Raw genomic sequence first — 21,878 nt, 5'->3', positions numbered from 1 at the left:
AAGTAGTTCAGCTGAGTTCCTGAGAAATAAAGTAGTTCTGCTGAGTTCCTGGGCTGTGTGCTGCAGTGCATTTTGGTGCCATACATCACATAAATCCCCAAGGCAAAGGCACTGTCCATATCTTGTTGATGCAGAGCAGGGAAGCACCTGTGGAAACTGCTGTGATGACATTTACTGCTCTGCTAGGGGCTTCCGCTTTCCAGCTATTTTTTACTGCTGCAGGAACTGGCTGCCAAGTACAGGAGGTTCCTGCTCCCAGTTGTATTGGGATAATTTTGTACAATACCACTGAACTCTCCTCTTGCTTGCCAGGTGATTTGCACTGTGTTGACAGTTGTGTTTGCAAGGGGAAATGCAACTTTTCTGTGGTGGTAATCGCTTGTCCTGGCCTATAGTCTGTCAACAGACAGATCCACAGAGATGCAGAGGAGTGCAGGAATGGGGAGAGGGTGGTTAGCTGCAGGAGCATCCACAGCAGCAGGAGCAAGGGTTATCTCGAGCTGTTCCAGCAACTCTGAACTTGTCTGCTGTGTGTTTTTAATGTATTCCCTGGGGCAGCATCATAAAGGCATGTCACAAGGGTTTGTTTATGGGATCTTACAGACAAGCTTTCTTCTTGCTCTGTAAGTGCTCCGAGGAAATGGCACAGCTTTCTCATGCAGAAATCTCCTCCACAGCACGCTCAGCAGTGCACTGCACAGCCAACAACCACAGCTCAGTTGGAAATGGGTTGGGCAGGGGATCATTTTACCTGGATTAGCTTTACAGGTTACATATATTTGACCTGTAATACCATGACTGAAAATGTTTTTTGCCTTCTTTTATTTTAGATGAAACATGAATACACAAAAGATTTCATGATTTTAATAAAAATAGAACTTAATGATTACATTTTACAGCTTGTGAAAAGGGCTTGGTCTTTTACAAAACCTTCTTTGTTAGAATTTCTGTTTTACATGAGGGTTTATTCTCACCTTGATGTGCTTAGGTGTTATTTATCTATTTACCTTTGCAGGGAGATGAGTCTTTCCCCCTCTCTGGAAGTAAAGGAGAGTGACAGGGTAACTTGATCCGTGTCACAGGCATCACTGTCCTGTCCATGTCTGAGCTTCTTTAGTAGCTCCAGTGCACATATATCACTGCACAGATTTGAAATTAAGGATTGGGGTTATCTACCTGACTAAGGTATTCAGTACCACAATTTCCAAGAGAAGTGAAATACATATCTCTCCCAGTAAGCCAAAAATGAAGGGTTATGGATGTGCACCAAAGTCACTGAGAGATTAATTAGAACAAACTTTTAAAGGCTTCCTCTTCAAATGTATCTGCAATATTTATGGTCATCCTTTGTCCTACTTATGTACTTGACCTAAAAGAGTCACCAGTAGGCAGGCCTGTCCCATGTGGCTTTGAGATAAGGTAAAAGGGACAGTTGGAAGTACAGCCTGTATGGTCTCTGTTAGTCTCATAGTGTCTGTTTTATTACAAATCTTGTAATTTATTGCGTTTGTTTATAAATTGAGATTCATATTTAATTGAAGAATAGAAGATTAATTCCTTAACATTTTTAAGTATTTTATACTGAAGTTATTTTTAGACAGTCTTTGAAACTGGTAAGGCATGACTGAAGAAAACTAAGCATGGCTCTTAAGAGAAGAGGATTTTAATGAAATGAATACCCTTTTCTCCCATTCAAATGTCTATGCCTGTTGGGTGTGTCAAGATGATGGGTTTTTTTTCCTTCTCACAAAAGAGTTTTTAAAATGAAGGATGCATGTGTGATCATTTGATTCAAATAATTTAGTGTTAAAAAATGATACTGAGTGTCACAGAGCTTACAAGTAAATGAAGGCAATTGACAGTCGTGAAGAAATAAAATTGTTAAAGGGTAATGTGGTATTGAATACAGGTCCACAGGAGTTTGGAATAGTAGTGTTGTGTGTAAATGAAACAATCCAAGCTGTGGCTCTATTCAGCCTTATAATTAATCAAGCAGATTCCCAGATTTCCCTAATACCTTGTGCACATGCAGTGGAGTTCACGTGCACAGAATGCCCTGCATAATGACTGCATGCTTGTGCTAAAGTCACTTCAGGATTGCAGCCATGGAATGCACAGAGGTGGGTGAAACTTCAGCCTTGAGAGCAATGGGAGTAGGTGGATGATTGAGCCTACCTTGAGCTTGTTTACAGTCATAACTATCTCCTGTTGCTGTGCTTAGCCTCTTTTCTCTTTCCTGCTCGGAGCCAGAATTACAAGGAAAATCTGCTCTTTTTCTAATGTTTGGAGGCAAAGCAAAATCCTTGTCAGACCCTGTTCTTGTGCTGATTCCTTTGCTAGGAAAAGGAGGTGTGGAGAAACATCCAAATATGTAAAAATTTATCTAAACTAAGCTTTAAATTTTGACATTCCTGCTCATTATTTAGTCATGTTAAAAATATCAAAACCCTTCTTCATTTTTCTCTTCAGTAACAAGTACATTATTAACACAGGAATAAACTTTCTCCTTTCTGTGTTTCTTATCACTAGTTAACCTTTAACTTGCTGAAACTTAATATTTTATATTCTGAGATCAAACTGACACTGTCATATATAAGGAAGTATTTTGGGGAGAAAAAGAGCAATGGCTCAATATGAATAGAATCATTCATCCACACTACAATGCATGTGTTTCTAACACAGAAACCTGATGACTCTAAAAAAGCCCCAAGCTGCCTTATTCAGTATAAAATTCCACTATCCCCCAAGCTGTTCTCCTGGTTTTAACACAAAAATAATAAATGTAGCAATTGCTTTGCTGGGATTTCCTATTTCAAATAATGTGGTATATTCACGTATTTAAATACAACTTCTCCACTGCAAAGTTGGGGGGTTTTTTGTGTGTTTTGAATGAACTGCAGTGATTCCTTCAGGATTCTTGCAGAACTGTAATCCCTTTCTCGAATATAGTGTGTATGATTTAAATCCTTGCTGAATAGAGGATTTAATAAAAGTATATTTTTACAGCTTCTTAGCCCAAACCAGTCACTCTCTTATTGGTGCCTTTTTTTCTTTTTATAATTTATTGTGCAAACTACTGATTTTCAAGATAACAGAAGTTTTGAAGATATCAGTTCTCAAAACAAAGCTTCTTATTTTTGACATTAGGTCTGATTCTGGCATAGCTACATAGTCAAACCTGTTGCTGGTTCTGTTGCCTAAATATTTCAGGGTTAGGCAGTTGCTTAAGAGTTACTTTATGGAAGATCTGATTATGATTATTGATCAGGATTTTTTTTTAATCCTATGAAACATTTTTAAAGGTGCTTAGAGTGTTAATCTAGTTGGTTTTATTTTTTTCCAGCATTTGACAAGGGGTGAGGGAGTGTCTTTAAGTTGATTTACTGAGGTTTATATAAATTCTTGAGAGCTGTGTCATATTACTGTCTGTAAATATCTGACCTTTATTAAGCTGACCTTTATAAGGAAGCAAAATAATAAAACTTGTATTTAGGCCATTTTTTTGTCTTTGCTTTCTGAATTTGGCAGAGACATTATTTTCCAAAACAATGCAGGTTAGTCTGCACCAGAGCTACAAGTTTTTTAGTTCAGATTATAATCCTAAACATATAGTATGATACTCCTTTTTTGCTGTATTCCATTTTAAAAGAAAGCCTGCTCTGTGGAGGAAAAAAAAAAGACATTAATAATTTTAACAACATTTAAACCCAAATTTGGTCAAATTCCAATTGTAAAAGTAGATAGCAGCTCTCAATTTTATGTGAGAGAATGAGAGAACTTGTGATTATATTTTCTAGTTTTAATTTTACCAGTAGAGAAGAAATAGTGGATTCATTCCCTAAGACAAAAATGTTGCAGAACCAAGAGTCACATAAAAGATTGCAGAGAATAACAGAAGTGACAGAAACTGGAGAGTAGTGTTCAAGGAGTATTCTCAGATATTGTACACTTACTTCTCTTTTCTGTTTTAGTTTTTCTTCCTAGGCGTTTTTCCATTGCGGAAAACACTAATTTCTTATGAATTAAACTAACCCAACAGTTTTAAATTTGGCTGCTTTTCTTTGGACTAAGATGAACATTCAAATGAAGTCAGCAGAAAAACTGGAGTAGCTCAATTAGGAAAAGAGATAACACCTTAATTCTTAAAATTTCCAAATACTGAAAAGACACAATGCTTCTTAAATAAGTTGGTAAACTATTTTTGAAGTTGTTTGTGTTTCTTTCTAGAAATAAAAATAATCCACCACCTCACCCAGTCCTGTCTTCCATATCAGTTCTTTTCTGCTACCATCTGGGAACTGCTGTAAAAGGTTCATTTCTAGTCACAATACTGAGAATACCAAGGATTGTTCTCTTGTACCTTTACAATATCCTAAACCACAAGGTAGGTAAATATTCTGTAACACTGTAAAAACAGTAGTTTTAAGATGAGATCTTAAAATAAAGATGAGGGGCAAAGAAGTGAAGACTATATTTCTTGCTTAAAAGTAGATTATATTGTTATTACTATCTGTTATTAATAAATGGATTGTATATTTTATCATGTTTTCTTCATTAGGAAAGCTTTTTTTCTCCAAACTCAGATATCAATGCTTCATTTTTATTCCCAAGTCCAGTATTTTTAGAAGCAGAAAATACCAATACTAAACTCAACTTTCTTTAGTGTTTTAACGTAAAAGTTTTGTGAAGGATAATGAACAAAATTGGCAGGCTGCTCTATCAGAATTTTTCCATCACAAGTATTTAAGAAACAAAAGTAAGAATACTACTGTTAAATGTAAGATCTGTTCTAGAAAATTCTTTATCTGCCTTGTAATATGCTTTTATAGAAAGAATATATGGAATAAGAACTGCTCCTGGGAGTTGTGTAGTATCCAAGACACATATTTTAATATACTTAAACCAGAGATCTGGACTGTTTTTAATGGTTTTTTTGCCTTCTTTTTACCTTTCATGCATCTCTACATCTATTATCTTCTGCCATAAGTACACCACTGCAGGTAATTCTGGCACTTCTGCAAGGAGGGAAGACTGTTAGGAATGGACAGCTCTGATTTTAGGAGAAAATTTAAGGAAAGGTTTTAAATGTAGGTCTTTTCCTCTAGGGTTTACATTAGCCTTGAAGCACATTATGTATAGTTATGACAGGGTATTTACATTGATCTGTGCCTCATCTTACTATGAGGCATGTGTTGGGGATAGGTTATGAATGCTTAAATAGAAACCCCTTGTAATAAAACACTTGAAAGGTGAGGTTTGGATTTATGTTGCTTTCATATGAAAGTTTTGGTTATAAAACTTGGTGAGTTAACTAAGATCATTGTATAAAGACAGTAGGTGGGATGACTTCTTTTCTACCTTTAGAGAAAGCAGGATAAATGCCTTGGTTATTACATGGCTTTGTAATCTGAATGACTGTAGATTTAATTAGCAAAGAAAGATTATTTGTGTCTGCAGCACTATGCTGCAGGCTTCTTTTGGTCCAGTCCTCAAGCATTCAGTGACATGACCCACAGCTGTAACTGCTGCTAAAGAGACTAGAAAGTGCTCTGGCCAGCTCATGTCCTCAGTCCTTGGAAGGATCCCCCCAAGAGTAATCTTACTCCTTCACATGGCAGAAAGGACAGGCTATGGCCCCTTTCACTGAGGGGCAGAGCAGTGGGACTAAAGCATGGAGAAGTGACATTGCATTCTTGTAGAGCTCACCCAAACTTCCCCACCCTTGCGAAAAATGTTTCTGTTCTCTATGAACAGAGAAGTCAGGGGCCTGCAAGCATAAAGGTAAATTTATAGATGTTTTCTATGCAGCGGTCTTCAAGTAGAATGAGAGAGGAGATTGTAGGTGAAATCTCCTGGTCTAGGCTTCTAACAAACAGTCCTTACTGAGATAACATATCAAGAATACATAGCAAGAGTAAATTATTCTGTCAGGAGTTTGCATGCACAGTCACCAGTTTGAAGGAGTTATTCCTGGAATATTTTCATGAACTTTTTGGAAAAAGTTGGGTGGTTTGTGGTTTCTGCTTGAACAATTGTAGTTGTTGGAACTTGAGATTCCATAGTGACTGGAAGATCTTTGCTTTCCAAAACAAGATAAAAGCATTCTGACCTCTGGAAAAATAAGATTAAAAAGACCAAGTATCCCTGAATTGAATTTCCTTTTGTTGAGAAAAACTGACACTTAAATTTGGAAGGCTACTGTGGATACCAAGTTGTCTTGTTCTTGTCTTGCATCATCTCTGTGATGAGCCGTTCTGAGCTTATGATGTGATGGGGGGTGCATGGAGCAAGTCTTAAGCTTTACTGCTCAGTTTTTGCTATGAAATTAATACAGCTCAATGGTCTATGAATAGCCTGTTCTAAAACAAGATTTTTCTTCCTAACCTGAAAAATGAATGTAATGCTCTGAGTCAAAACACATATATGTTCATATAAGCCCTTCTACCCATTCTTTTATTTTTGTTCATTAGGGTATTGGTCATTTCAGAACTCTGAAAGGTTTTTGATAATCAGGTTAAAAATCTGTGTCTGTGCTCCCTGATCACTGTGAAGTGCTTTAAGGATTACTGACTTGCTTGCCTCTTTTCTCGCCAGGGAGCTGTTAGCTCACAAAGCTGCTTGCAGCACTTATTTTCTTTTCCCAGAGAAGGATCTTCCATCCAAAGGAAAAAAGAAAAAAAATGCCGAGATCTTCAGTGATTAATATTGAGGAGTCTGAATTAAAAACAGTTCCTAAAATCCCAATGGAAATATCTGCTGCCTAAGTGAAAATTTTATTAGAAGAATCAGTCACCTGTAAAGGAAGTTTTTTTTAGAATGGTGGTTTTGTTTGAGGCTAATTATATGTCCAATAACCAGTAATTTCATTTTATTGCAGAAGAATGCAAAGCACCTGTTCAACTGCTGTTTCTGCTGGCTTTGCTTCCAGAAAAGATGCTTAAGATACTTTAACCAGGTATGCTTTGTCATCTCTGTTCCTAGTCTGGATACCATGGTTGGTGCTTGACTTTAGCATGGCTAAAAAGCCACTGCCAGTGCATGCAGGCCAAAGTTTCCTGCTGACCACCTAAATTAAACACACAAGAAAGCGTCCAAGTGTAGATGAAACTTGGTGCAAAGGAACAGGGATTTTACAAATATGCAAGATGCTAGATTTTAGAAAACTTTTTAATACATCTTGAGATAGTCAGCCCTTTCAGAGGGCCACTTGCTATTCCTGTAGTTAACATTTTGTTGAGTTGTGCCAGACAGACTGCTGAAACAAAGAGAGTCCAGGTAGGAGGAAGCAATGAAGAATTAGGAAACTCACCTGGAGATGTGACATAAAACTTGTTACAATGTTTTCCACCTGAAATAAAGAATAAAGAAACTTAAATTCCTAGTGATTGCCAGTGTCAGTAGATCTGGAAATACAAACCATGATGATAGCAGTCTTGTTTAAAAGATGTTTTAATTGAAAATGGATCATTTCTGACATACAGCAGTTTTACTGATACTTGACACCTCTTGTTACCTTCATAATTCTTTTCTCCAAATGTGTTCCAGATATGCATATATAATTGTAAATAGTTAGTTTTTGTCTTTGTCATTGCCTTGTTTTTATCTCTGGGGACTGTGATATTCTTAATGTGAAGGGGGATCATATGTTCATGATTCCACTCTCTGACTGCCGAGTTCTTTGCTTTCATTGCTGATGGTAGTAGTGAAGTAAAACAAGACAATTCTGATAAAGGGTCTGACTTCTCCTCTTAAGTAAGTGCATAAATTTGGTTTAATCTTGGACAGTTATGAAGAGAAAGTTTTCAATTAAGTTCAACCTAGATTAAATACCTATGCAGTGAAATTTCTGAATTTTCCAGGCTTACATTTTCTAGGTAGGTCTTATAGTAAGTGACTTGGTGAGGAATACCAGAGTTTATTTTACCTCCAGGCTTTCCATTTGTAGTCACCCTTTCCCCCTGGCTTGGCTTCCTGCCTTTCAAAGAGATATCCAGTATCCTAGTGTTTACTTTCTCCAGCTGTTGTCCGCTATGTGTTTGTTAAAAGAATTAATTACTGTAGTGTTCTTCCTTTTGTTTCAGAAGGCTGTATTGTAGCTCTTGTTCCCTTAAAAGAGTTCCTGTTTCCTAATCTATTGTTGGCAAATTTCTGTTTTTGTATGAGTTGTGTTTTTTAATCTAATGATCATAATAAAGTGTTTGATTTTGTTTTGTTTTTTGAATATCTGTTTAGCAAAGGTGATGGTGGTCCACATATTCCAAATTCAGGGCAATTTGGGCAACAGTTACAGAAGAAAAAAAGCAAGAACAGGCCACAGGATTTTAATAGAACTTTTATCTGTATGAAATTTAAATTTTGGTCTTGAGTTATTTCTTTCCATAGAGTAATTCATGGGTCTGTTAATTTATTTCTTTTTTCCCCCCTTTAACTAATCTGTTCAAGGCCATTTCTTAAAATAATTATTTGACTATGATTGAAAGTCTTAGTCTTTGATTCTGTAAAATCAGTGGTTAAATGTAAAAGAGAAAAAAAAAAAGGGAAAAAAGTCTGCAGTTTTAAGCAGCTTTGAGATATTTCTTGATTAACAGTAGTGAACTCTTGAGAGCTCCTACTGAGATTGGTGGAAGCTGCTGGGAACAATCTAGAAATTTCCCACAGATGTTGAACCTGGACCTGAGAATAGGACTTGGGAGGGATGGGTTAAAAAATTGGACCTGTGTTTTGAACATTTTCTTAAAGAAGTATTCTTTAAGTTCAGATTTTGATTTTTTTGTAACTTAAGATGTGGAACAGCTGTTGTAAAAGGTGGTCCAAAGATCATTGTGTACATTAGCATTCCTTACTATTTACTATTATTTTGCTTTTTATTTTAGTATTACTTTCATTATAATGAAAAGCATATAATTACCTGAAGCTCTAAAAAAGAAAAAAAAGATGCAATCACTTCTGCATCATTTTCTTCAACTTGTTGTTAAGCTGCTTAAATAATTTAAATTCCTTCTGTTCCTTCATTCACAAGTTTAATCAGGATGAAACAGAGTACTTTGTTTTCCCTCTGAGAACTTGCAGATGAGAAACAGGTGCTGGAGGAAGTAACCCGGGTGATAAAATACAAACTTGTTTCTTCCCAAGCAGAATCGACCAAGTGCTCTATTATGTTATCTAAGAGTACCTTTCAGGCTGCAGTACCATCTTGCATGTGGGATTTAATACTGACTTTAATAGCTGCATGCATCCCTGAAATGACTCATTCTCTGCAGGCTCAGTTAAGTTTTGTTGAGCTCCCCTGGAAGTTAACTGGAACAAGCCAAAGAGTTATGCTGTCATCTTCCCATCATGACAGAGTGCTGTGCTGGATGCTGGCAATTGTCATACTTGAAGGGGTTATGTAAGCCCAGTGTCCTGTGCAGATTGCAATGTAGACAATTACATTCAGCCTTCCTAAATTTGTCTTGGATTTGCAACTGGATCCTGTGCTAAACTGTGGTATAGTGTTGCTATGTGCTGTTAAACAGTTCACTCCTTAAGCTGTTCCACTTCAGTCATGGGCAAAGTGATTCATGTGTGTATAATCCATTAGCAACAGCTGTAAAGCACTCTGGGTTCTGTTGCTGTAAAGTGCTTTCTGAATATAAAGTCACTATCCTTACTTGACAGTTCTATTTGCCAACACTTGTCAGAATTACCACAGATTTTTTCATCTGGCTCTGATGGTTTCAGTATGTTCTAGATAAACATATCCAATAATCTCAAGTAAAATCTAGGAGATTGAAATTTTTCTTCTGTAAAAATAATATACTGTTTTTTAATGTGGTTTGGGTATTACAAGGTCTGTATCTCTCCTGCTTTCTTAAGTTGTAATGGCAGTCTTAACTTTAGATACATCAAAGTGATCACATGTTCTCCCTCTACAGCTTTATTGCAGTTGCTTTAAAAAACAGTACAACTTAATAGTTTTGCTTTTCTGTGTCTGTTTTGGGTCCATTTTTCAGCCAGTTGGCAAAGTGACCCTTCCAAAGTGTATGCCTGGGTTTCTATAGGGGTTGCTGAGCTGGATGTGGTTTCTGTGTTCATCAGCATGGTTGCTGCAGTGTAGCCTTCTGGGCTGTCAGTGAATTCAGCAGAGTGTGAGCCCCATTTCCTAGGACAGAGACCCTTCCCTGAGACTGAAAACCAGCAATTGTCTAGGGTAATAAAACCAAAAGCAAGTCTGTCTAATGGCTGCATATCCGTGGCAGTTCGTTGTCTCTTAAACTTTGGATGGAAGCCTATCAGGAGGTTTCAGTTAAATGCCTTGTGGAGAATTCACCAAGATTAAACCAAAATTCATGCATGCTATTGTAAAGCACAGTTCTCTGCATGCCAAACGCGTTGTGCCTCACCCCATCAAGTACTTATTTTTCCTCCCAAAAGCAGTACTGCCTTTTAATGTTACTGGCAATATTGCTTCTAGATATGGAGCTAATTTTTCAATCCTCTTGAAAAGACAAGGATAAAATGTTCTTCTGCAGTAAAATAATATTTTAAATATGTTTATTTTCCCTCTACAGACTTTATGTATGTGATAATAGGAAATAAAATTACTTAGGTCTTACTTGTTCTGTAGGATGAATCATGTAGGAAATAGAATTGAACAAAGCTGAGTAATTCTTACTTTGATACCTTTCTCTTCTTCCCAATCCCATTAAGAAGAAACAAAAGGGGAAAAAAAGAGAGAGAGAAAATTAAAGGCAATTAAGCAAGTGACTGGTAATTCTGTGCTTTTAAGCAGAGAAATTTATGAACAACTCTCTGGAAATCTTCAGTTTGATTTATTTCAGAAATCCCAAATAAGAACATTTTCTCACTAATTGCAGTAGCACTGAAAGCAACCCCACTAATGATATAATCATGATGCAATGGGCACATAAAGCAGGATCCTTTTGATCCAACCCTGCCGTGGAAATGGAGCCCGACATATAACATGGGGATGCAGCAGGAAAGGACACTCCAAGGAGAAAGTTGTGTTGGTCCTACCCACTGGATGACAGCCATGGAGGAGTAGTGGGAGTAGTGGGAAGCAAGGAAACTTGAAAATTTTCTCCAGTAAGTCCAGATTGAAAATATAAGGTGGAATGGAAATAAATGAAAGTTGTACTTTTTGGACTGCTTGGGAAAATTCAGGAGGTTATTGAAAGTTTCTTACAGATGGTGATTAGCCTAGGAACAAAAAATAACCATTTCTGTATTAGCTGTGATTGATTTATTGATTGGAAGTGAAGCAGGAGAATATTCTCCATGTGTTTGTCAGCCACAGAGAATAGCCTTTTTTTTAACTGCTGCAGGAAGCTTTTTAAGGCTGCAGGAAGCAGAGTCAAGTCCTGGAAGCTACAAGAAGCTACAAGAAACTCTTGCACTGGAAAGAGGGGGATAAATGCCATAGTGCAAGTTTCTGGTTATGTGCTCATGCTTATCTCACTGAGGGGACAGGAATATCCTGTGACAAATGAAAGGGAAGAGTAAGCCTGTCAGCCATCTATGGCAAGTCCTAAGTGATTTAAAGAGGGGGTTTTCCACTTAAGAGCAGATTTGCATAATATGCTTGTCTGAAATAGGCACTGGATGGCTGAAAATCCCTTCCAGTCTTGTATGTCCTCATCTGTTCAGGGGGCCTCACAAGGGCGATCTTGCTCTCATTTCCCAGCATCATCATACAACTCTCTCACCAGACCACTAACTGCTGCACAGCAGCCACACTCATTGCCTCCTGCTACCACTGGATTTTGTTTTCTGAGGGGCTTCCACTGGCATCAGTGACACTTGCAGGCTAAGACACTATAAAGTCCAGCCTGAGCTGCACTGCACTGGGGGTAGCTGACCAGGGCAGCCCACAAGAGAGTTGGCAGCAGCAAGATCAGATCAGGCCGAAAATACCAGCAGGGCAGAAAATCTGAACTGAGATGAGAGACCAGCATGTCTCCTTCTTTCTTTTAAAGAAGATTCTGTTGCTATGGCAATTTTCTCTTCCCTAAGCTCATTTTATGAAAGCAAGCCCTAGAATGGAGGACTGAATTCAGCTGTTACACAAAGTAGCAATTATTCTCAACAATTGAAGAACTTACAGCCTGGATCTGAGCCACAGCGCCTTTCTCATGAAACTACCAGGTCACTTTTTCCAAGACCTTTGACATTCTGTGTTGTGAGGCACAGAAAGATATATTCTTTAAATAGGGTTTTTTTGCTTACTGTGGTATTTGGAAATATGTAAACATTCACATTCCCTGTTTATTCATCCTGACACTGAGAAGTCAGTGTATAGTTCCCAGGCCCCAAGCCAAAAGAGGCTTGTGTTCTTCAGAGAGGTGGTGATATGAGATCAACTTGCTGGTGCAAAGATAAATGCTGATCCCAACCCACAGTCTCCCGTGATTTCTGACCAACCCTATGCTAACAATGCCATCATTACTTGCTTGCCACCAGAGCAGAGACTACCACTGTAAAAGATCAATTCATCAGGCAAAGATAAAAATATAAGAGCTATAATGTGTATATAAGGATCAGACTGAATCTCTTTCTAGCTTAGTATCCCATCTTCCACAGTGACTGTGAGTAAATGCTAAGGTAGAACAAAAGGATATTTCCCTGCCTCTGTGCTATTTCTGAATCTATTTTCAACCTAGGGGGTTCTTGAGCTGTGTGTTTTCTGTGTGTTTAATGACTCTCAGCAGATTCTTTTTCCCTGAATTTCCCCTTCTCCATTCAGCTCATGTGAACTTTTAGCAGCTAAAGCATCCTTTGCCCAGTTCACAGTTTACAGATATGTGGTGAGAAGAAAATACCATCTGTTTTCAAATTTGGCTCCTACTACTTCATACTGCCCCTGCCTGATCTTTGTTGTGGAAGGAACAGTGAGCCATCTAACCCTTAACAGCCTCTCTGCATTTCTCATGGGTCAGCAGCCCTCTTACTGCATCCTCCTTCAGTCATGTCTTTTCCAGACAGAAGAGCCTTCCGTTCCCCAGACAGAAGACATTCCATACCTTTTGGATCATTCCTGCTGCCCTTCTCTCAAACATTTTCAAGTCCACTAAAGCTTTTGTGCATGGAAAAATATATTCTGTAGAAACACGTATTTAAATAACCTGTTTTTAAATGTTAGCAGTTTCTTAACTGACAATGGTCTACCATCTTAGCCTTCACAACCATCTTCAATTTGAAAGGCTTGGGATTATTGCACAGATCCTGCAGTTTTAAAATTTATGGGATATCTAAGCTTTTTAGTCCAAAGTCCAAAATGATTTGCAAATATAGGTAATAGCTTGTGTGTGTTAGATGTTTCTTGTTGAGCAAGAATGAAAAATCACTTAGGCTCATTTCTGTGCAATGCTGAAATGATTGCTTAAATGTTTGAAGTGTTTTATTAATGAGAATATGTAGATTTCTATGTGGCTGAATGGGATCAGGGCATGGGGTCTGTATGAGAAACTTGAGAATTGTGAGGCAAGTGTATGGAAAAAGATTCTAGGCTGAACAAGAAACCCTTCTAATATTTTTTCCTCAGAAATGTATTTTTGCTAAAAGGTAGAGATCACTTGGCTAAGTCTTCCAATTGTGCCAGTAATATTTTTGCTTCACATATGTCTGAGTAGTTTTGTAGCCTTCAGCAGTTCATTAATTTCTGTCTCTCTCTTATTCATTCTAGAATGTTAGATTATTACCTTGCTGCCTTTTTTTTCTTGAATATTATCATTAGGTAATATTTGCATGATTTGTTTAAGTTGTAAGTGCTATAAATGCAATTTTTTATTTGTTGTGTTTGTAACACAACAAATGTCTGTTCAGGTAGTGTACTGTCTCCAGCGTCACTTTCAGTCTTTCCAAGATAACCGTTCTAGTTAATAAATATCAGAAATTCTTTTCACTGCACATTCTTTGAATACCAAAGTGGCTACTTCAAGAGCGCAAACAAATGGGTATTTATTTTACATTTGAAACAATGTTTATACAAGCTCACGTGCCTTTTTAACATTCTTTTTAATTTTTAAAACACATCTTTTTGCAATTCATAATGAATACAAAATCTCTAAATTAAATTTTAATTTATTGGCAAAATTTATACTGACCTCACCAGATCAAGATCTGCTATGTGAATTTAATTCTAAAGGGACAAAAACAAATTTAGAAAACACTTTTCTACTTCGTGTCTCAGTTCCCTGCCTGTTTAATGGGAATGATGAAACAAACTGAACTCACAGCACGTTATAAAGGGAAATCTGTCCATGTCTGAAATATGCAGTGACAGCTATGGATGGAAGACAGAGGGAGTGTCGTGTGAGGCCATCTCCCCTCTGCCTGTGTCCTGGGCCAGCAGGGCTGGCAATGGCAGCTCTCCTGCCGCGGCATCCTGGGATGTTGTGGTGTGACGGCGTCCTGCCAGGAAGGGAACAATGTCAGGATAAATGAAAGTTAGCACAGAAAGCATTTTTTCCTATTTAGGAATGAAGTGAACTCACTTGTTAAAACGTATTTTTATGCAGATACTTTTGGGTTTCTGTAGAGTTCATTGGCATCTCTGAAGTTTTCATGGAGTAGGCAATAAATCCATGGTCTTTATTTATACTTTTTCCATCTATGGATATATTTGCTAATATGTAAGTACAGTATTTACAGAATTTTACTGTTTTTTCCTTTACTATGAGAGGAAAACTAACTCTTTTTTATGTAAATAATATCCACAATAAAGACGCAAAAAATTTCTGATTTAATCTCTTTCTTTCTTTTTCTTTCTTTCTTTCTTTCTCTTTCTTTCTTTCTTTCTTTCTTTCTCTCTTTCTCTCTTTCTCTCTTTCTCTCTTTCTCTCTTTCTTTCTCTCTTTCTTTCTCTCTTTCTTTCTCTCTTTCTTCTCTTTCTTTCTTCTCTTTCTTCTCTTTCTTCTCTTTCTTCTCTTTCTTCTCTTTCTTCTCTTTCTTCTCTTTCTTCTCTTTCTTCTCTTTCTTCTCTTTCTTCTCTTTCTTCTCTTTCTTTCTTCTCTTTCTTGTCATACAATGTCATAGCTTTGCCATGCTACAGAAATTGCTCAGAGGTAAAACTGAACTCTACATAAATAAATTTTCTTTGCTCCAGATATCTGAAATGATTTTATATTTTGAATTGTAAATAAGAAAAAACAGATTTTTGAACAGTAAGGGTTTTCAGTAGGCCAGTGTAATTCACTTTCAGGAAACCCCTTATGGGCTGTTTTTTTTTCACTTCCAGGTGGAGCAGAAAGCAATGTAAGTACCACATACATTTTGGGTTTATAAATTCCTTCAGAACAGTAATCCCTTGCACACTGTGGTGCTTACTGACTGTATCAGATGTGACTGAAGTTTCTGTGGCATAATCTGCCTTCTAATAGTGTGACTAAAGGGAAACTACTCATAAGAATTGTTGGTAAAGCCCAGGATATGTTCCATGTATTGTGAGTGCTGCTTTTCTTAGCTGATATTTTGGACATGGTTTCAAAGCCATAATGGGACGCGTATGTTGATTTATGCATAAGTGCAAAAATAATCAAATGCATGAAGGTAAATATTCTATCCTCCCCACCTGTCCAGGCAAGTTTCCATAAAGTGACATTAAGTAAAATTCTCAATACATTGAAAAACTTGGAGTCCCCCAGTTATCTGTTGTTCAGAGTGACCTTACAGTCACTGGTCTAGTCCAGGATCCTTCACAAAAAGGTTTCTTTAATGGTAATGACCATAAGCTTGAATTTCACTAAAGTGTTTGAAACAGCCATGTATAAAAGCTTTTTAATCATCAACCTTTAATGACCCAGTAAACACATAACTTCATTTTTCCACTTACGTAGTGTTGCTGATAGATGGCCAGTAAGTTTGGATAGTGTAACTCCAGGTGTTCTCTGGTAATTGTGTCACATTAATTCACAAATTTTGGTGTAGAGAACTTTGATGTCTTAAACTGGATAAATGTGGCCTCAGGAATTTATTTAGTTACTATTGTAACATTTGCTAATGGTGGAAATTATGCAGAAAAACTCTTTGAATTTAGAAACATGGTTATGATAGTAATTTAAAATAAAATTGCCATATTATGCAAAATAACTTTATATTCATAAAGTCAGAAATTCCAAATAGTGTAAGGCTCTGTGTTTTGCTGAAATAAAATCTACATTATGAGTCTTCCTCTCTCACTGCATTATTATCTTATGTCATTTCAGCATGCATACACAACTACAGCCATAAATGGGACAAATTTTTGTACATCAGTGAAGGATGCAGTCTGTATTTTGGCAAGGAATTATGCTACACTTGCATCCATTACCTGTTTTGGAGATTTTCTACTATTTTTAGGAAAGGTAAGAGTAAATAAAAATAATTGTTCTATTAAAATGAAGTGACAAATCAGGTTTGATTATCTTTTCATATACCTAAAGTAAATAAGGTTTATCTTCTTTAAATTCAGTGCTGTCAATACTATAAAATAAGCTTGGGAGAGAAGAATATTTGAGGAATTAACTTTGCAGAGTTATTTAGTTGTATGATAGCAATGTCCTTGAAGCCACTCTGGCAGTTCAAATTTCATCAAGTCTTTGGTAAATACATGGCAAAAGGTTTCCTCTGCTCTATGGTATTTACACACGGAGTTGAACACAAAGTGTCACAACTGTGTGATGCTGGAAACTGCTTAGCTGTCTCCCAGATGAGATGTGCTCTTAAAATACTGGCTGTAATGTGTTTGACTCAGGGTTTGGGGGATTGGTTTTCTTATGTGAAACATTTCTACATGATTAATGAGGCTGCACCTCTCTCTCACTGCCCTTTACAGGTGTTTGTTGTATGCTTTACGGTTTTTGGAGGATTGATGGCCTTTAACTACCACCGGGAGTTGCATGCTTGGGTAGTTCCTCTGTTGCTCGTTGGATTTTTTGCCTACCTGATAGCCCACAGCTTTCTGTCTGTGTTTGAAGTGACAGCAGATGCCTTGTTCCTTTGCTTTGCTATTGATATGGAAACAAATGATGGAACTGCAGAGAAGCCTTACTTTGTGGATCAGGAGCTGCTGGTAAACCCCACTGATTACAGCAAAGATATTTAAGACATTCTGAGTTTTAAGTACTTTTTCTTTCTCCAAGACCTAGTAATCTGAACCCACAACCCATGCTATTCCCTTTCCAACGCCTTAGAACAGGATAGTCTCAGGGATACAAGTACATTATTTTATAAACTGAAGTAAATGGCTCCCTCTGACTCCTGTGTGCTAGCTATAACATGCTGCCTTCTTTTAGATCATATTCTGTAAGTAATGGCTTACTATTTAGGCCTAATTAGATATATCTTCAATGTATTGTTAGTAATTAAAAGATTTAAATAAATAGATGAGCTAGCTGCAGAAATTGATCCATGGGGTGCCTTAAGATTAATGCTTATATTTCTTGTGACTCACTGTACACTGATAAGAAAAAATTACCAACAAATAGTGGGCCAGGGGTCCATTCTACATCCTACGGATGCTGTAGTTCTGAACAAATTTCACACAAATATGAGTTGCTCTGCTTTATACCTTTACAGATTCTTTTGCCAAAACACTGTTTTCTATCTCTTGATTAAACTCTTCTGCCTCTGGACAGGTTGTTCTATATCTTTACCCTTGCAATTACTGTATTGTGTTACCCTCAGTACTTAGCTAATAGTGATGTATTGCTGTAACTGAAGCCTTTGAATATATGTCATCTCTTTCTAATTAAGACAATATATGAAGATGCAGATATTTTTTTTTTCCTTTTTTGCTACCTTTGACTCTTCTGTCTTTTCCTTCACAAACTACAGAACAGAGAAAATCTTAGTGATCCATGAAAATGAATAACCAGCAGCCAGAGTCACTCATATGATACAAATGTCCTGGATGGATTTCTTCAGGACAATTCCAGAACTGTTTTGGAGTTTTGTTTTTTATTTTTTTTTATGCTGCTGTTAGAGTTTCTGTAATATTGATAGAATTCTGTTGAGAACAACAACAGCACAACAAAATGCAGCCTTAAGATAGGTTTAACCCCTTGTAGAGCAGATATATATTCTTTGGCTTTGGTTCAGAATAGTACTTAAGCACATCACCTGGCTAGGAATATGAAACTGAAGGGAAAACTCTGAAGCTTTGACCTCTGTTCCTCCCTCTCTGTTTAGTCAGATACTGTAATACTTCTTAAGCCAGTTTTCCTTCATGAAACAGAGGCTCTCCTTTCTCCACTTCCAAACTTTGTGGTAGTTTCTCTTTAACTCTGATCTTAATTCTGTGTAATTAGCCATGCCCTAGAGCTGTGGGTGAAGAGAGGATTTCCCATAGGGACAAGGAGTATTCCAAGCAGGACAGGCTCTGTGCCCTTCTATGGAAAAACTGTGGGCACCACATCCAAACTCCTCCTCATTGTATGATCAAGAGTAAGTTTGCTAACACAGACAAGAATTTGGAGTTTCCCAACACACGAAGGCATTCCACTGGTCTGTGTTACAATCAGGTTACAAACATCCCGAGGGTGGAACAGAAGGCTTTGTGGCCCTCAGGACAATGTGCAGCGGTGGGTGGAGAGCAGGGGGAGGGATTTCATACAGCTGAATTCTCGTTCCTGCAGTAGGAGTTGTAACAGAGATTTTTGATTCATCCTTCTCAGTTGCATTCAGCACTTTTGTTGCCCCTGCAGTCCCTCCCAGTATCACTCAGTCTCATCCAGCCAGGAACCAGCTATAGTTTCTTAGCCCAGGGCTAATTATCTTCCTTTTCCAGGTATTTTCATTAGCATAATAGTTTCCTTTTACAAACGATCTCATCCTGGATTTTGCTTGTAGACCTTTGTGAGTCAGAGCAACAAGTTAACAGATGGGGAAAAACACAGAAACACAAGACCATTCCGGGACAGTGAAGATGGGACAGAGCTCCAGCATATGGTGAGACAGGAGCATGGGATATGTATTTACCTGCCAGCTAATGTCTTTGCCTTTATGTTCGAAGCAAAAAGGATGGAGGTTATCACATATCTCCTGATGCCTCACAGCAACCGACACGGTGTATCCAGTGTCCTGTTTTTTCTTCTATTGCTTTCCCTCCTCAGGAAACCCTCTGCTAGTACAAAATGGATGGATCAAATAATTATTCTCTTTCTTCTTCGCATTCCCCTTTGTGCCCAGTAGAAGAAGAGAAACTGGACAGTGCCAAGGGGTTGGGGGATAAGTCATATTCAGATATTCTTTAAGTGCTTGCTTTATCTAAGTTGGAAGAGTGGTAGGCTTAATGTTATGCCAGAACTGCTGAAGTTCCTGACCTCTAAGACTAGAGCTTAGAGCCTCTCCTCTCCTCTCCTCTCCTCTCCTCTCCTCTCCTCTCCTCTCCTCTCCTCTCCTCTCCTCTCCTCTCCTCTCCTCTCCTCTCCTCTCCTCTCCTCTCCTCTCCTCTCCTCTCCTCTCCTCTCCTCTCCTCTCCTCTCCTCTCCTCTCCTCTCCTCTCCTCTCCTCTCCTCTCCTCTCCTCTCCTCTCCTCTCCTCTCCTTATCAGTACATATATTTATTTACTCTGTTTTATGATGGGGTAACAAAGCTGAGGTGCCATAAGGGAGTGTTTCCCCACACCCAGGCTTGGGAAAGTCCTCAGAGTCAGCACACATTCACTCACTGATATCTGAAAAAATACTGCAAATTGCTCAACCTGAGAAGCTGCCCCAGCAAGTTCAGAATCGGAATTGATTTTCCCCAAACATTGTGGGGGCCAAGCTGGGGCTGCTAGAGGAAGATTCTGCAGGAACTGCTCCTCTCACACCCATAATGGCTGGGCTCTACTACAAGTCCTCTGCTGCCACAGCTACTTACACAAGTCTAACAGATGTTGGTGATTTTTCTTGATCTGCTTTCAAAAGTTACCAGGCTCTAGCATGCTCTCACACAATTCTGTAGACATTCTGCTACAGGCAGAGCAATCCTCCAGTTTATTACTCCAGTGAGAGATAGTTGTACTAAGTTTTTTCATTGATTAGGTCTGTTAGTGCATTCTTCAGTAGTTTTTGCCAAGCACAGAAGCCAGAGGCTGAATGGGTATTATTCCCTGCAAGAAGATTGTGGATTTGAGATACAAAAGAACCTTAACTGTTTTTCCAGTTAACTCTTATGACATTTAAATGCAGAAACAGAAACAGTGGTACACATTATTTGACTCCTTTTTTCTCTCTTTGCAGACTTGAATGTGAAGTACACCAGGAAGTGTGGAAGCAGAGCAGCAACAGCAAAAATGGTCATATCAGTAAAGGTTACCAGTTCCCCAGGACACAGTATTAGTTCTCTAAATCAGTTGTATCTTCTGCACTGGTAAAATGACACACAATCTGTTTGTATGAATAAAATATTTTGTGTGTCATCACATCTGATTTTTATTACTCTACTTGTTGTGATGATCTGGAAGTTGATAATAAATCACTCTTTGTAAATTTTCTATGTTGCCAGACTAAACTAATAAGTCAAAAAGGTCATGGAGGTAACGTGATTTTTTCAGGCTTCTTTGTGAATGCTCTGCCAATCATCCCTAGAACAGTAAATACAGAAACATTTGTAGAGGAGGTGCTCTGAGATGACTGTGTCCTGATTCATTCTGCATATCTGAACAGCCAATTAAGGAACAGACTGAGCTCACTGATGGAAATTACCCTTGATAGAAATTCTCTGTAGTCAAGATAATTAGCAGTTATGAGGTAGGTGTCTTTCTTTTAATTATACTCTTTTGGGAATGGTTTTTACAAGTTTGTATCATAAACTGTCCAGCTCCCCTCCAAAGGGCAGATAAGGAATAGTCCTTCCTTCCTTCCTTCTTTCTGCAACTGAAAAGATTAAGCAGAAAAATTTGCACGTGGATTTAGAGCTTGACAAAGTAGCAAACGACAGAGATAAAATAACAGGACAGACATGAGATAAAAATGTTGTAAATAGTACTTTATAGAAATATGCAACAACTGTAACATGGATGTGGAATATATCATGGAGGAAATGGAGCAATTGTCAGGGCTTTTAGTCAGAAGAGGAACATAATGTTGACACTTCTAAAGAAATTAACTTGATGACAGTGTGCCAACACTTTCTTGTAATTTTAAAGCTTGTTTAAACTGTGTACCTGGATCCTGACTGTAATACACTTTATGGGCTGCACCTTGTTCTGAGTATGGAGTAGTTTTAGATTTTACTCAGTGGCACATTTGATTCTCTTTGTTCAAAAGCTCCTTTAAATTTTATTTGATGACAGGTTTGTGCTGGGAAAATAATGCCAGCCAGGGATTTCAGTAAAGTAACAATATAGGAAGTGAGACATCACTGCAGGTAAGTGACTCAGAACGGTCTTAATGAATAGACCAATAAACATTGATTAGTCACAGCTTGGAAATGATGTACAGAAAAGCTCATTGATGCCTGAATAAGAAATCTGTTTCATTTAAATACGGTATCTGGTCCCTTGCTGTTGAAAGGAGACTAGTTATCTAGAGATCCTAAGAAATACTTGCTTTTTATCCATCATTTAATTAGCTTCATACTTTAATATGAGCCACTTCAAGAAGTTGTGGAATATAGGATAAATGATGAAAAAAGGAAAGAAATAGATTAATTACTTTCTGCCTGGTAGGTGAAGCTGATAATGTACTGGCTGTGACTCACCACCTCTCCTTATTTAAATCTGTACCCTTGGATACTTTTTGTTCTCGGCTTGTGGATGCTGTGGGAACTTCTGAAAAGTCCTGAATAAGCAATAGCTCTCCAACCCTGAGGAAATGAAGATACGGTGCTTACAAAGGGGCAAAACTTTTCCTCTGCCATGGGTTTGCCAAGATTGCTTCCAAGAAGCAGTGTCTTCACAGTGTAAACATATTTAC

General features: G+C 37.8%; 1 protein-coding gene across 1 annotated transcript in view; it reads left to right on the top strand.

The window, feature by feature from the left end:
* Nucleotides 1-20,207, top strand: part of SLC44A3 (solute carrier family 44 member 3) — a 40,046-nt gene extending 19,839 nt beyond the window's left edge. Inside the window, exons 11-16 of the mRNA XM_062497927.1 lie at nt 4,228-4,384; nt 6,878-6,955; nt 16,203-16,340; nt 16,811-17,047; nt 18,826-18,924; nt 20,202-20,207. Coding sequence (XP_062353911.1) covers nt 4,228-4,384; nt 6,878-6,955; nt 16,203-16,340; nt 16,811-17,047; nt 18,826-18,924; nt 20,202-20,207 — 715 coding nt within the window. The remainder of the gene's footprint in view (nt 1-4,227; nt 4,385-6,877; nt 6,956-16,202; nt 16,341-16,810; nt 17,048-18,825; nt 18,925-20,201) is intronic.
* The last annotated feature ends 1,671 nt before the right edge of the window (nt 20,208-21,878 follow it).

This window comes from Cinclus cinclus, chromosome 8, assembly GCF_963662255.1.
Source record: "Cinclus cinclus chromosome 8, bCinCin1.1, whole genome shotgun sequence".
In the NCBI taxonomy this organism is placed as follows: domain Eukaryota; kingdom Metazoa; phylum Chordata; class Aves; order Passeriformes; family Cinclidae; genus Cinclus; species Cinclus cinclus.
This window is presented reverse-complemented; position numbering and strand designations above follow the sequence as displayed.